Raw genomic sequence first — 16703 nt, 5'->3', positions numbered from 1 at the left:
TGTGCCCATAAATCCATGTCAGAGCTTATTAAGGAAATGAAAGCATTTGGTTGCACACACTGTATGTGAATTCTAAGCTAAACTTTTTCTATAATATGAAAGAATTTAATTTCACAAGCTCTACTCCAATATTTGACAACTTCATTTTTCAGGAAAATGATGTCTGCAGATAGCCATCAGTTAGGCAGCGTACCAGCTAAATTGCATCACGAGCTTATTAACTCCCATCTAATCATCCAGTCATGGCTGATTAATCACTCCTCCTAGTGCCTTGTTTTAATAAAATCTGTTTTCTGTGCCACTGACCAGAAAAGCGCTCTCTAATTTCATGTGTGGGATAGTCTTTGCTGAAGGGATCCAAGTGCAATTCTTCTCTGATCTGAAGGGCCGTGTGAAGGAATCATCACATGCAAGAGCCTTGCACATATGATTATGCTTTTTGTTTAAGGGGTAGGGAAAATGTGTGTTTCCTCACAGAGCTAAAAAGCTTTCCTGTGCTGTGGGGACAGAATGGAGCCATTTTGGGATAGGAATGCAACTTTAGCTGGTGAATTTTTAAATATTCAAATCACCTATCTCCAACTGTGGAACTCTGAATTCATTAATTACTTTGTATTAGTAAGCAGCAAGATAACACAGAGAGCTGGCAGCTTTGTCATTTTCTCAGCATGGGAGGAGGGGGAAAGTAATTTCATCCCTCATGCCAACAGAAAAAGGTAACACCTCCCATTTCTTTTAATAAGTGTTCTGTATGTTAATGAATAAGCCAAGTTATTGAAGTACTTCGTTAAAAAAAAGTATGAAGATTGGCAGTTAAATGCACTCTTGGCAATTTAAGCTCTCTGATTCACACTACAGTAGCCTAGTTAATAACATATTTGAAAGCTAACAGCAGCTGTGACTATGATGGGCTGAAAATGTTTTCAGGTTTGGTAGTGGAACCCCCACAGGTAGGAAGGAAGAGTCAGAAATGAACTGGAGGTCCCTTGACATAACAAACCAGAGCTCTTTTAGTTTCCTAGCACTGACCAGAAAGTTTTCTTAATCAAACTTTTGAGCAAAAAGTCCAAATTATAACTTCTTATTTCTGTACTTTGTGTGACTGTTTTCATTAGTCTAGGGATTGTCTACAGGCGCCAGGCATAACTCTAAAATAACAAAATATAAACCCAGTAATTTTCCTTAGAAATTGTTTGGGTAAGTCTTTATCAGATGGTGGTGTGTCATAAAGAGGGACAGAGTTGTTATGTCCAACAATGTTAGCTTGTACTTATTGCAAGGTCTGCCCTCCCAAATATTGAATTTACATAAGCTAAATGTTTCTCACTGCAAAGAGAGAAAGTGAGAGAAACGAGAGGAAGAAGAGGAACTCAGTATTTAATGCTGTGTGGGCTTTCCTATCATGCAGGTGGACTTGTTACCAGTGGAAAGCTGTATGAAAAGGTGAGGTAGTTTAGAGGCTTACTCTATTTAAAATGCGGACTACTCACAGCTATTTTAGAGATACAACACTGCTAACAGGAGAATAGGAAATAAAACGGGGTGGGGGAGGAAGTGTGGAACTTCTGCAGACAAACAGGTACTGTCATTTTCTCCTCATTGTACCTTATTTAGCATCTGAAATGATTGTTAGCAGGCCATTTCAAGTAAGGCACAAAAAGAATAAGAGTTGGCTTTGATCAACTGTACTTTGATCAAATGCAAGTACTGGAAAAGATCAAGAAGGGCAGGCACAGTATTTTTGCATTCTGCTCATCCTCAGGGAGAAGCAAGGACAGGATCAAAGTCATTACCTATTTAAAATCACATAATTATGACAAGCAAGTACATCTACCCTGGCACATGAGCTGTGCTTTTGTGTGCACCATATTTGGAATGAGGATGTATGGCATAAAAGTAAACATTTTGTCATCCTAGACAAGTTTCCTATTTTGGAGGTAGATAGCAGCAAGCTTTTTTTCAGTCTTACCATGATCTTTGGAGCGCTAATGTGCTCAAAGTTTTCTCTCTAGTGTAATGGTCAGTAAAAACTGACTTTAGGGGAAGAGAAATTAATTTGTTTCTTCTCAGTTTTGGTTTTTTTTTATGATCTAAGTGGCATTCAGAGGAGTTAAACTAAATAGACATGAAAGCACAGCTCTTGAAGCATCTTGAAGACAAAAGTCTGCAGCAGAAGACAAGCCTGGGCTGGAAGAGAAGGCATATCATTAATTAACTTGTTGAGCATTAAATTCAGGAAATCAAGGTGTCTATGAAGCTAATGGAGTATTGTAACAGAAGTAAAAAATACAATTAGATTTGGAATCTTTCTGGTTCAATTTTAATCATTCTTACCTTGCTTATCTCATAGAAGTTTTAGACAAAGGTTTTGCTTTATGTTCTCAGTTTCCATAACTGAGACATGGAAAAAAAAAATCTGGTTTTTTTCTAATAAGAGTTTCCTTCTTCATTAAAAAAAAAAAAAGTGTAACTGCAAGGGAAGATATAACATCCACTGGTGGGAATACATATCTTCATTGAGATTTCAGCTGACAATCCCATCTGTGGATAATTAAAAATATCATGAATATTTGTAGAGAATGTGATTAACCATAGTCAGCTAAGATTCTCCTGTGCTGTGTGGAATAAAGTTCCTTAGTGTTTTTGTATGCTGCTCAAGCAGGTGAAAGGAAACAGAATACAGAAGCCAGAATTAGGAATGGGAGGTTGTTTTCATGGCTTAAAGTAGCTTGCTTTGCAGCTTTGTGCACTGGCAATCAATATTGCTGTATTAGTGGATATTTGGCGTGTGTTCTGTAAGCTTGCTTTATGTCAAGATTTAAAATGTGAGTTTGTGAATGACTCCTCATAATGATGAAGAGGTCCCTCTATTTCTCTTAATTTACTTCATTGCTCCTTTTGGCAAGGGAAAGTATGGTTAATAAAACTACATTCCTGCTCTTTTAACTGGCTTTTATGTCTGGTTAATGTAATGCTAGATATCTGCAGTGTTCAGGAAAAATAAAGATGAAAAAAAGAGCTTTCCATTTTGGATTAAATGTGTTTAAAATGATAGTTTACTTGAAAAGATTGGAGCTCTGATGTGCCTCTGAAGAGAAGTCAGCAAGTGCAGATCCCTGAAGTTTCTGGATTCGCATAGCAGTAAATTATTAAGTTGTGTCTGTATGTTCTTCATTGAGGACTTCTCACTAGAGCTATATGAAATTCTAAGGGAAGTATTAAGACTCTGTAGTACTAAGTACTCTCTTCTAGTTCAAGAAGAGAAATTATTTTCTAATGTTAAATGATATCTTTAAACTTTGCTTGATTCTTAGAATATAACTTTAAATCCTTGTCTTTTTCTCCTTATTCTACCTCTATTTTTTAGACATCCACATACATGGGTGCCATACCATTTTATTACCCATAAAATACTGCTCTCTAGTTTGAAGTGTCATATTTTCAACTCATTAAATTAGTTATGTTGATGGCTACTTTCTAGCAGTAGGCAGTGAAATAATTCTTTTAAGTTCAAGTTAGTAGCTTTCTGTAAAATGATTATTGTAGTATAAGTAGTTCAAAATCACTAAGTAAATTCTGGAGATATGACATCCTTCATCCTTTTGCTAACTGATATTCTCATGGCAAGATAATAATTTTCTATATTCAGAACTGTCATATGGCAGTGAACAGTGAACCCACTAAATTTTCATATGCAGTGTTAGACAGGGTCATGTTCTTTTTTTTTTATTCTTAGTAAAAACCCAGGTACATGAGGAAAGAATATTTCTAAGTAGCATACTGCCTTTGAGGTATATATGTTTTAATTTGGATTCTGCATCCTCTACTGGAGGAAATGTTGTAAATCTATAGTCTTTGGATAAAGAAAAAGAGAAAAATCAGTATATACCTACCTAAGCATTTTATTTTTCCAAACAATGTGATTAAATGATCAGGAGAGAAAATGAACCAGAAGAAGAATAGTTATTGAATTCCAGTGATTTGGATTTATTGTGACAAGGCAGAATTGTCTATGCTTTATAAAATAAATGATTGTACTGTTCTTTCAGACTGTGTTAAACATAATTAAGCAGTTTACAGTGTAAGAGGCCACAGTGAGAGGGAACTTACAGAAGTGACTGCTGGTCCCTGTCTGCCATCCCCCTAACCCTTCCTGAGTTGTAAACCTTCCTAGTCCAGTTGGAAGATCTACACCTCATAAGAGGTGAACAGCTCAGCAAACCCCAAGCCGAATATTTTATGATAAGAACAGGTAATTCCAAATCTAAGGAGCATTAAACACTCCAAAAAAGGGAGATGACAAAATGTGGTCTGATAGAAGAGAATGTTAGAATTTGTTTGGGTTTTTTATGTTTTTGTGTTAATGTGTTTGGTTTCTTGAGAGGATGTGGACCTTTTTGGGGGGGTGGGAGTGGGGAGGGGTTTCATGGTTTGTCTTGCTTTGTTTTGTTAGGTTTTTAATTTTTCTTCAGTCGTGTTCCCCCCTCCCCCTTCCCCCCGGATAATTGACTAATGCCTATATAGTAACAGGAACTTTAAATCTTAGTGTTTCTTGAATTTGGACGAATACTGGGAAATCTGTGGGAAAAGGGGTTCCTGTTGCTTCTAGTCTTGAAGTCAGACAAAAGATGGAGGTCTCGGTGTGGAGCAGAATCGGTATATAGGAGTGCTGTGAAGTATCTGCTTGCTTCATATCTTTGTATCTGTTTATGTGAGCTTTACATCTATTTTGTCTGCTTTAGGAAAATTACTCATAGTGTGTATATATATATATGTAAAAAATAAGATTACTCATATTACTTATTTTTAGCTTTACCTAATATACATTACTGGAAATTTCCAGATAAGTAAATAAAGGTCATGCTTACGCCTTTTTTTGCCCCTAAATGGGATATTAAATGTCTAGAAGGTCATATCTCTTCCAGAGTAGGTTCCATAATGTAAAAGCAAACTAAATTTTGTCTACATATATTGCACAGACAAGTTTTAGAACTTGGGTCAAAGTGGTCTGTAAGAAAGACATGTCTTGTGACTTCAGTCTCTGAATGAAAAGGAAGCACACTGGATCTGGGAGGGCTCTGAAGAAGCTCAGAGGAGAGCCTATAGAATATGGCCATGTGGAGAGCCTATGGCCTATAGAATATGACCATAATTAAAAATACATAGATTTTGTTGTGCTGCACGCTGTACCAGAAGCATCTTTGGATGCATTCATAATCTTTCCTGTGCAAATGTCGTGTGGGTGTCAAACTGTATGGTTTGACAAGTGTACATGCACCGTTCAAGTGCTTGTCCTGAGAGACTCCTGAATAAAGGTGCCTTTGGCATATGCCAAAGCCTGTTAAGAGTTGTGCTTAAAGGTGAGTATTCAAATGCAGAATTTGCATGTAGAGTTTATAAATACTTGGCAAATATTGCACTTGACTCTTGAAGATAACTGGTGTTCATTAAAATAAACTAAATGGACAATTCAGCAATTATAAGGCAATTACTTGTAGGACTGATAATGTATGTTGACCTTTGAGTAAATTCTTTCTGATACCAATACTGCCCTGTTCACTTACATTTTGGGACAGCATGCACTTCTCAAAGCAGGCAATAAAGCATGAATCATTTCACCTCTTTCTAGCATTGTCACACAGGCAAGTTGCTTGCAATGCTGTTTTCAGAGCATATACAACTTTAACAAAGCAAAAAATGTATCTAAAACAATGGAAAAAAATGAAGTACTTGTACATAAATCTAACTTGGCTATTTCTTCCTATTTTCTTTTCTTGAAGGCATTTTAGTTGTATAGTTTGCATTTAGATTTAAATTATTGCTTACTTTTCTAATATATCAACATCTTATTGAATTTATTCTTAAATTGTATCTGTTTTAAAACATTTAGATGTTTCTTAGGAGGATTCCTGCAACTGTACTTGATAATAAAAGTCACAGTAAAGATTAATAAAAAAATAGAGGCAAATCAGAATTTTACGTGCTAGCAGGACTGAACAATATTAAAAATATAAAACTTCTCTTTAATTGAAGTGTATATTAAAAAACTGAGAAAATTTACTTTGAATGGAACTATTCTAATAGATGAGAACTGAATACATTGGCTTTTATTATAGTAATTTCACAAGCAAGTTGGAATTTGAATATTACTGTTTTTTAAAATTACTCATGGTTTTCCCTAAGCTATCTTAAAATCTTGTTAAACTTTTATGTGGCATCTGCTAACAAAAGGTCAATATGTACCTGCAGTAAAACCATGGGAAGCATGATATGTTGCAGTGTTTTCTGTGCAAAGTCCAGAGACAAATCTGCTTCAGATGTACTGCTGCTGTTGTCAACTAAGCTTTTAATAGGTAGTGCCATACAAACTGTTGAAGTAGCTGAAATGTGTTCTAGTAGTTATTCTCAATCCTTTATGAGACTATAAGGTAGTCCAGAAACTTTTTAGAGAAAATAATTTAAAATCTGTTTCCCCAATGAACCTCGAAACAGTTTTGTTAATACAAAACCTTAAGCTTCTGAAAACATTCTCTCTTTCCCCATCGGAAAATTGAATGACATTTTGATGTGGTGTTCTCTGTTCTTATGCAAGTTCTCTTACGTTGCAGCTTCTCGGGTCAGGGTGTGACAGGTATCCCAATTTTACCTTTTGTACTTAACAGCGTTCACTAAAATGGCAAACCTTGAACAGCAGCAATGGAACCTTTTCAAGTGAATAATGTTCACTTATGACAGAGCTTTACTCAAGAAGACATGGAAATACTATTTGTGGGAAACTGTGTTCTGCATTTTTGACCGGTTGGTACTGAATACACTGTGGAATTAATTCAGCATCAGTCTTCCCTTGCTGCCTATTATCTAATATTTAGATGGACATTTTGGACTTCCAGAATTTGAAGTGCTTTCCACAAAATAAAGACGAAAAGTGAGGTATTGGCATTTTAAAGAGAAGCTGCCAGGAGAGTAACTTAGACTCATATATTTTCTTTCCTACTAGATACATTTCCAAAAATGTGAAATGTTAACTTCAAAATAGACTTTGATATGGTATATTTAAGGAAAGAGATTTACTGATTTCTTGCTTTTTCTTTCTACAGCTAGTTGATGTGGAAAAATGGGTATGTGATTCTGTCTTTTATTCACTCGATCCCAAATGTTCCATGTTGCCACTGAGTCTAACCTGTCTGTTTTGATACCCTGTGTGTTCATGACCCTTCAACTTGCATGGCTCAAAAAAAAGAGGCGAATATATGGTCGTGTAGAATCTGGTCATTTGTGAATTGTCATACCAAATTTCATGTTACCGCAATGACTTTTTTATCTTTTAATTTGATCATGGAATTGTGTAATAGAAACGTATGATTATTGCCTGTCAGTTTTGAGCCTTGCTGTCTAATGTTGTAATTCCATTCTGTAACCCACCCTGTCTTTTCCAGTATAGACACTGTAATCCTAAACTGCATGACAGTAAGATAATTAATACTAGTAAATAATGTGTAATGCTGTGTATAGCTGCAAATATACAAAACATTAAATGATGGCGAACAGCTGCTATAGAATAAAAAGAAATTCCTAGATTTTTGCAAATAAAGCACAGTTCTCTGTTGAATGTGTTGTTAAGGCCTTTCCTAATGTATCCGTGTATACCATGCATATTTGTTTGGGCATCTGATATAACTTCCCTCTGTGGGATGTATTTACGTATGTTTTTCTTCAGTGTAATCTGTAACATCTGCATATCTATGAGTTAGTGGTCATAAAAATGTGTGTAGAATTGTTTGTTCACATTGAAGGTGTTAGAAGCCTCTCTGACAGCTTGGACCATAATAGGCCTCCTTGATTTCTTAATACTTAGTTTGAACTGCACATGACCAGTGACAACCTCAGACATCTTCTGGAATATGGCCAGTAATATAACTATAGCACTGGTCTCATTTTATTTCAGCCAGAAATTGCAGAATTTTATTTTGTGATTATTACGTATGTATAGTAAGTAGTGACTTAAGTTAGAGCTTGCCTGAGACTTCTGCAGGTAAGTAGATTGTTTAAATGGTGGATTAGGCTTTTCTACACCCTTTCTACTGTACTCACAAATATCTATGTCATGTGACAGCTGTAGATACATATTTATAATATTTATTAAACAATAACTCTAGTTAAGTAACTATTGATTTTAGCTAATTGTGGCAGTATGACAGCATTATCCGTATTCTGTGGATCTGGTAATGTTGACAACTATCAATTATTATACAGGTTGATTTTGAGTGTTTTTAAGCCATACTGATGGTCAGGTTCCCTTCTCAGTTTGCCCACCTTTTTAATTACAATTTAGAAAGCTACATTCTATATCTTTAGATTCAGTTGATTTATTCCTATAAATAATTTTCCTATAAAGAGAAAACACAGCTATAAAAACCATGTTCAGTATTACACAGGCACATAGCCTCATACTTCACAAGGCATGAAAATCTATACCCTAGAAGTTTATTAGTGACACTCTAATGTGGCTTGGTTTTGACTGGAGTGTTCATAGTTGGTTCTTGGAAAATGTAGTATTTCAGATCTGCTGTTTTTGTTTTGTGTTTTATTTTGTTTGTTTGGTTTTTGTTTGTTTTTGTGTTTTTGTTGTTTGTTTTTTTAAAAATTCAGAACTTGGTAACATCAAAATATTATTCTTTGGAAAGACTTCTTCATTGAAATGTGTCCTTAAATTATTAAAAAAGAACTTATTCCCATGAGAGCAAAGCTAAAGGTTTTATTCCAAGCTATACTGGCTAAAGGCTTTTCCTAACAGACTGACTTTGTAATCCAGACAACTGATCTGATAGGGGTGGGTGCTGGCTTTACTTCGCATAAAATAATTCTCCCTCAGATGAAACCTCAATCTGGCCTGTAAAGCAGCTTTTAACTCCCTCTGTAATTCCAGAGTGTTAGCAGAGGTATTATAGTGGACTGCAGATATGCATAGTGAATTAATGCAATAGAAAGCTGGTGGCTGTACAGCTGCATGGTCACTGAGGTCAGACACCTCATTCTTAATACATCTATTTCTTCATAAGCCATTTTACAATATAAGACATATAAGACTAATGCAAGTGTATTCAGCTATGTCTAGGTATCTGTGGAAACCTTGAAGCCCAAGCCCAGAGGAAAGCTTCTTGTCAAATTAATGAGCAAATCAGTCGCTGAACCTTGCTGCAAGCAGTTTCATGCCGTTCAAAGGATAAGCTAAAGTCATTCACTTTTGAGCTGTTCTAACCTGTAAAGTGCATTAACAAAAATTTTAGGAGAAATTACTCCAGTTCTTCTGTTCTCCTGTTGAATGACTATAATTCTTCTGGTGATTTTGTTCCAAAATCTTTACTCAACTTAAGGGATGTGCTGGGAGTTGAAGCTGAGTAAAAATTAAATGGGCTTAACATATTCCTTGAACCCTTGGCTTTTTCCTTTTGCCTCTGAGCAAGTGTGAGTGTGAAGGCTTGTAGGTCTGCTTTGGTGCAGAATCAAACAGAATAAAGACATCTTGCCAATTGTAAAACCTAGTGGAAGTAAGGCTTACCTTTTCCATCCTGGTCCTCCTCATTTCATATTTGAAAATGGCTCTTCTGCTTTTTATTAAACCACCAAGGTGGGGAACCCCCAATATTTGATCAGAAGCATTCACAAAATTTCAACTGAAATTTGAAGACTCTGAATATATCCTATTTACAGAGAAAATTACAGTAGTGAAATAAACTGAAATTAAACAATGCGTAGTAACAGGAATTCACTCTCCCTGATGTTTTTTCTATTTTAATATGTTTATGAAATAAGGGAAATAATCTTAGTGTGTGTTGCTGTGAATTAGTAATTATTGATGCTAGCAAATTTGTGATCTCAAGGTAGGTGTTGTATTCTTGAAGGGTTTGAATTTTAAAGCACTTCTGTATTCATAAAAACACCTGAATGTCTGTCTTGGCTTTGAGAACAATTGCTTAGTAGTGCAACAGACTTCAGTGTAAAGAGAAGCTATTTTCTTGGGTGTCTATGGTTTCCAACATTTGCCCTCTTTTACATATTTGACTACATATAGTTGCTGAATTATTTTGAAAGTTTGGCATCAAAAGGAGCCATCAAGAATGAATATTTTCAGGACAGATTACTCTGAAGAGCTTTTTACCTGAAGGGAAATAAAGTGTATTGTTTCTTAAAATTAGAGTGCAAGGTACAAGAATTTTCATGTTCATCCTGGCTAATGGCAAAACTCTGCTAACGATGTAGGATTGTCTTCAACTTTTAGACAGAGAAACCTCTTCTGCTGAAGGTAATGGTAAATCTTTTTCTTTTCCCCTCAAGTAGTTACTGTGTTAGCTCTGTTTTATGCCACTAGTAAAGCTAATTTTCAATTTCTTTGGAGAAAAGAAACTTGTGGAGTAAGGAAGCACACTTTAGACACTTTCCAAAAGAATTACTTTCATTACAGTACTTTTGGGCTGAGAAGAAGTTAATAAATTCTCGCTTTGAGGATAGTGTGGAATGGGTGAATATATCAAATGGATTTTGGCTAGAGGAAAAAAGCTAGGATTGTTGTAGACATTGGAGTCAGCCACAGCCAAAACAAAGCTTTGTTAAGAGAAATGGTTCCCGTAATATGTCTTCAGTGCTATTAAAGTAATTAATTGCACATCCATACTTTAAAATCAGTATGATTTTCAAGCATTAAATGAATTATATAAGGACTTTTTTTTTTTTTTAAATTTCTTGTTCACACTAAATTCATTTGCTTAAATACAGATTAATATTTCATATTACAGTTGGGAAATATGTGAATTGTGCACAAATATTTTATCCCCCAACATGAAGAATTTGCATTCAAATGTTAGATGTAACATAGACTGCAGAGGTGGCTCAGTGTAGGGAGTAATGTGAGCACTGTTAACATAGGTACACTCAGTTATTCTCATACACATCATGAAGGAAAACAGGAGGAGATAGCTCTGTATGATGTTAAAGTGAACAGGCATATCAAAGTAGAGTGACTGTATTTCTATATAGTGATATATTTCTATATGCTGCTAAAATGCCACACCTATACTGATAGTTTAGACCACATCTGTAATTCCAGCCTTAATGTCCTATATATTGTAGTTTATTCTAACTGCAGCCCAAGTCTAATTTACATAATCGGAAAAAAAGATCAAAACCCAAACATTTTCTAAGTACACATTTACTTACTAGAAAAAAATCTGTGTGCTCATCTGACTAAAACTTATTTTAATAAAATAGTAGCATTTCCAACTGTATACTAGGATTCCTTTGGTATTTCTCCTTCAGTCCTTGTTATAGATCTGAGAATTTCAAGCTGTGTTCCATGTACCAATAGTAATTTCTGTGAATTGCAAGCAAACTTCTTGCTTAGGTTAGGGGAAAGGTCTGATATTTCTATATAAGCATATGCAATGCTACAAGAATTGTATGAAAGATATAGTCAGGAGATGATCTCTAAATTAAAGGATTTTTGTCAACTTTGCTATCAAAAAATTCCAAATAAAGTATAAATACTATTTTGATCTTTTCATCTAGCCAGAAAGCCCAAGCATTAAGGTGAGATTCTGATAAATTCGAATAGTAAGTGATACGCTACCCAAAAGCTGTCCAAGGAGCCAAGTAATATAATGGCCCTGAACAGCTGTAAATGTTAACATTAAGAACATATTTTTAGTGTCCTCAGATAAAACTTCAATAGGTTTTAGATTACATCTATTTGTCTTGTTTTGAAAAAGAGAGAATAGTTAGGAAGATAAATAGAATGATCCCCCTTTTCCTTCCCCTTTCCCTTTCTCTTTCCCCTTCCCCTTTCCCTTCACCATCCCTTCTCAGAATAACTTCTAAAAAATTTCGGTGCTAGAGAAACAGGTGCATGTAAAACTCACAGCACATTCTGATTTCTCAAGGAAGTGAAGGAGAAAGTGGTGTTTTCAAAATGTTTAGTCATCAAATATGCATTGATTTCAGTGTTGCAGGATTTAACAGAGAGATTTGTAGTCCAGAAGTACATCAGAAGTCCAAGTATGGTAGTACCTTGCTTCTCAATTCTCAGTAGAGAACCCCCACTGGATTATTGAATTTCCATATCTAATGCAAGTACAGTCTTCTGTACTTAGGTTCAAAGCTGTTCAGCTCCTCAGATATTGGAAGTGCTTTAGGTGTTCATGCTGTAAACAGTGTAGGGTTAGCAAGTTATTTAAGGTCCTAATCATAGTCAAGGCAGAGAATGAAATACTGGTCCCATCCTATAGAAAATGTCAGCTTAATAGATCAGATGAATTGTGTTCTAGAAATGACTGTCTCTTCCTTGACTGTAAAGTCTACACATCTACCTGATGTCTACGTAGTGCAGATAAATTTGATCCTTACTAACACTTAAGTCTAAACTTGTTTTTAATAGTGTCTCATACTGGGTATTGCCTACATCTGTATGGTTTGTTAGGGTATGTAGAATATAATATTTCAAATGTAAACTTGAAGTAGGAGATTTGTATATAACTAAAATAATGTCATCACAATTCAATCTCTTTCTTTTAGCTGAGTTAGTGTCCAAGCGTGCAACAATTGTTTGTTGTACTTAGTGTCTGTATTCATCTCTTAGTTTTAGCATTTTGGTGTTAATGTTTGGCAAGGAATACTTTTCGAGAGCAGTGGATGTGTCATGGTTTTTAACCCAGCAGGCAGTTAAAAAGCACAAAACTGCTTACACCCTCCTCTCATCCCATGGAATGGGAGAGAGAATTGTAAAAACTAGTAAAATTCATTTGAGATAAAGACACATAATAGAACAGGAGATCAAATTACAGCCTGCACTCTGCTGCCAAAGGGATTGAGAAAGAGGCATTAGTGGTATCAGTTGTGGCTACTACTTGGCTACCTTTGCCTCTGGTTCACAGTGAAGTTCTATCAGTGTTTAGTAGGGCAGCACTCAGTGGCACGGCAGTGTGACTTCATTTCAGGTCAAGATAAATTAGGCTTTCACACTGCCCATATAGGGCTGAGTTAAAGGGTGAGTGGATCCTGCTGGTCACTCCTTTGCTCTCCAGTCAATGAACCAGTTTATGGATGGAAACTGGGGAGTCTCAGTTGGTGTGATACTGCTGCTGGTGTAGCATTGAGGTAGTGATTGTCATCTGTTGTTCTTCAACCTTCCACAACCCCATAAAAGAAGTGTACTCTGAGAAATCTGGTGAGGTAGACAGCTGTTTAATTTCCTCTGTCTCCAAGGTAGCTATACTGAAAGCCCACTGATATCCTTTAGAGTCCTTGACATACTCTATCCTAAGATAGTTTCTGCCAAGGATGCATGGGCCAGTCCCAAAGGAGTGCATTTGCCACTCATTCCTAGTCAGGGTCACTTCAACCTCCAATACAGTCTGGTTTTGGAATATCCCTGTCATTCCAGAAATACCAATGGGAATTGATGGTATTATAGTACCCTGTGCATCAGTGTCTACTAGAGCCTTACATTACTCTGGGTCTGATGCGCCAGGTCATTGAATCCACACACTCCAGTGAGCCCTCTCCTCCACCTGGCTGCAGGCAGAACCCCTCTAGTCCTAGTAATGATATTGCATACTCACTTCTTGTAAATATGAATGAGAAGTCCCTTCAATCAGGAATAAAATAAGCCCTTCTACTCCAGAGAACTACCAACTGGAAACCGGAGGAGCAATTTTCCTGGAAGAACCCTCATTTGTGAAATTTTTTCCTTGCAACTCACATACCTGTGCCTCTAGGACTGAGGCAGATTTTCCAGCCCACTTCCTCATGTCCTCTCTGTGGTCACATAGGTCAAACCACGGGGTGATGTTTACCCACTATATCCTCTCTTTTGAGTAGAGGAAAGTTTACTCTGAATAGCTGAGACACTGGTCCATACTGGTGGGGAGTAGGATCTTTGTGTTGCTGGACCAGTTTTTCTGCAGCTGAGATGAGGAAGGAAGAGGCATTTTCTCCTTATTGCTGGAGTTGACCAGGTAATTTATCCACCTCTAGCATGGCTAATTCCCTCAGGTACTGGATACCTTTCTCCATGGTGGTCCACTTGCCTGGGTGACATACCTTTCTTGAAGGGATGCCTTTCCTTCTCATCTGACGGAAGTCACCTCCAGAAACTAAGGAATTATGCCCCGCTTTCGACCACTTTGTCAACGCTTCCTTCCCTACAAAGGAATCCCAGTTTCCTTACCCTCTAATTCCAGGCTACTGTCCCTGTTTCCCCAACATTGGAGCAGCAAGATGACAATGTGCTTATCTGTACAACAGCTGAAATCTTTTCACACATCTCACTGCGCACTCAGGGGTTGGTTGGCATCTCATTTATGAGTTTTTCCTTTTTCTGCTCCCTGATCGGTGTCTGCCTCTCTTCCTCCTCCTGTTCTTGTGATGGCCCTACTTTGAAGTAGTCTGCCTTGTCCACTTTTCCCCTCCTACTCCCTCTTAGAAGACACTCTTTTATCCCTTACTAAACGACCTCACTTCTGCTTCCAATATTTCTTTTTGTGTATAGAGGTGACTGATACTGGCACGGGTTGGTTCTTCGGTTCAGCTGCAGTGCCTATGGGCGGGATTGAGGTAGCCACAGTGCATGTTATTTTGTCATCAGATCCAGAGACCTTCTCTTCCCCTTGAGGGTATGAATAGTGTTGAACAGGGCGTGGCAAGGGCTGAATCAGGCCCAAACACGTTGCAGTGATTTGTGTTTGTCTGGAACTGCCAGGGTGAGAGCATACCAAGTATTTTACTAGCTTTTCAGGATTCTAAACTTGTTTGGTGGTTAAATTTCAAAATTTTGGAGCTGACCAGTGTTCTAGGCACTAGGCCTATACTATCCCACACACCCTGACACTCGTCACTACCCAGCCTTAGGGCAGATCTATGGGTGGTATTCTTAAATAGATGTTTAGCCATAAACAAGACCTGAAACACATTCATGAGACCCAGCAATAGGAACATGCTGGTTTTAACACCCTGAGGATAGTCAGAATTCTCAAGCCCTGTTGTAATTAGCCTGGAGGAAAAGGGGAAGATGGAGGCAAGTATCTCCCCTACAGATTGGCTCTCTGAGGAGTAAAGGTAAAAGGTGTAATGATTAATAATTTCCGATAGATGGCTCCTGGAATATGAAGGTGATGGCAATGCTGATTACAAATACCAGAGTAGTCTCATGACCCTCAGTTTTATCGTATCCTAATGCAGTATTACAAAGTACAACAAAATAATGACCCTAATCCAGCCCCTAGAGATGATAAACAGAGCAGCTGGGAAGGTGCACCTCATAAAAGATGTTACATAACACAACTTTGAGAACATGCACAACACCTATAAGACAGATTGCCTTTTTAGTAGGACTTGTTGGGATAGGACAGGAGGTGATGGTTTTAATCTGAAAGAGGGTTAATTTATATTAGATATAAGGAAGATGTTTTTAATGATGAGAGCAGTGAGACACTGGAACAGGTTACCCAAAGAGGTGGTGGATGCCCTATCCCTGGAAACATTCAAGGTCAGGTTTGATGGGGCTCTGAGCAACCTGGTCTAGTTGAAGATGTCCCTGCTAACTGTTGGGATTTGGACTAGATGACTTTTAAAGGTCCCCTAAAACCCAAAACATTCTGTGAGTCTACATTTCTATGGCCTCTGAGAACAAATAAATCAACATTGTGACCAGAGACTAATAAAATAATAATGAATGCTTATAACAAATTTGTTATAGCATGCTCTGGTCAGATCTGTCATTATCTCAACACTTTTTGCCCCATTTTAGGCAGCAGAAAGGATTGAGGTGCTTTAAATATGCAGGCAGTTAAACACTGCACTGCATGCTCACTGCCTTCCCATCCCCAAGTAGGATGAGGGTGAGAACTGGGAAAAAAATGTAAAATTTGTGGGTTGAGGTAAAATGAAAGCTTAATAGGACAGAAAATAAAATAATAGTAATCATAATGAAGAAAAAATTAGAATATGCAAAACAAGTGAAGCACTATGCAATTGCTTACCACTCACCGACTGAGGCTCAGCCAGTTCCCGAGCAGCAGCCCCAGGCCCTCTTTCTCCCCTTTTTTGTATACAAAGCATGATTCCATATAGTATGGAATATCCCTTTGGCTAGTTTGGGTTGACTGCTCTGGCTGTGTCTCCTTCTAGCTTCTTGTGCACTCCAGGCTACGCACTGGCAGGATGATATGACAACCTGAAAAGTCCCTAACTTAACATAAATACAACTACAATTAGCAACAACTAGAATATCAGTGTGTTGTTGTTATTATTATTCGCATCTTAAATTCAAAACACTGCATCAGCCTCTAGGAAGAAAATTAACTCTGTGCTAGGTAAAACCAAGAGAGAAAGTTAGGATGACTTAAAAAAAATTCCAAATTATATCTGTTCTATCTGTTTAGTTTTCAAATACACATTCTAAATTGCTAATTTTAGCCCAGAAACTCATGAGCACTGTTGTTCTGAGACGCAGAGAGCAGCTGTGTAGGAGCAGGAATTTCTTCCTTCTGCAGAGAAAGAGTTGGAGAAATTTCCTGTGTAACAGCCTGTTACCTACATGAAGTCCATTATTTTTGCTGGTTTTTTTCTCTTTCCTTTTTTTTTTTTTTCCCCCAGAGCTGACAGTTAATGTTTTTCAGAGTAAGCGTTCTTTAACTAAAAAGAGATTTGGTCTC

General features: G+C 37.1%; 1 protein-coding gene across 6 annotated transcripts in view; it reads left to right on the top strand.

The window, feature by feature from the left end:
- The window catches only part of RYR2 (ryanodine receptor 2), a 401127-nt gene that overhangs the window by 137104 nt on the left and 247320 nt on the right, over positions 1–16703 (top strand). For 4 of the 6 annotated variants that reach the window (XM_050316684.1, XM_050316681.1, XM_050316685.1 and 1 more), the window contains exon 4: positions 7098–7118. The exons of the other annotated variants lie outside the window; for them this stretch is intronic. In XM_050316684.1, coding sequence (XP_050172641.1) covers positions 7098–7118 — 21 coding nt within the window. The remainder of the gene's footprint in view (positions 1–7097; positions 7119–16703) is intronic. 6 annotated transcript variants of the gene reach the window in all.

Source organism: Myiozetetes cayanensis, unplaced genomic scaffold (genome assembly GCF_022539395.1).
Source record: "Myiozetetes cayanensis isolate MyiCay16 unplaced genomic scaffold, myiCay2020 scf2-11, whole genome shotgun sequence".
Taxonomy (NCBI): Eukaryota; Metazoa; Chordata; class Aves; order Passeriformes; family Tyrannidae; genus Myiozetetes; species Myiozetetes cayanensis.
This window is presented reverse-complemented; position numbering and strand designations above follow the sequence as displayed.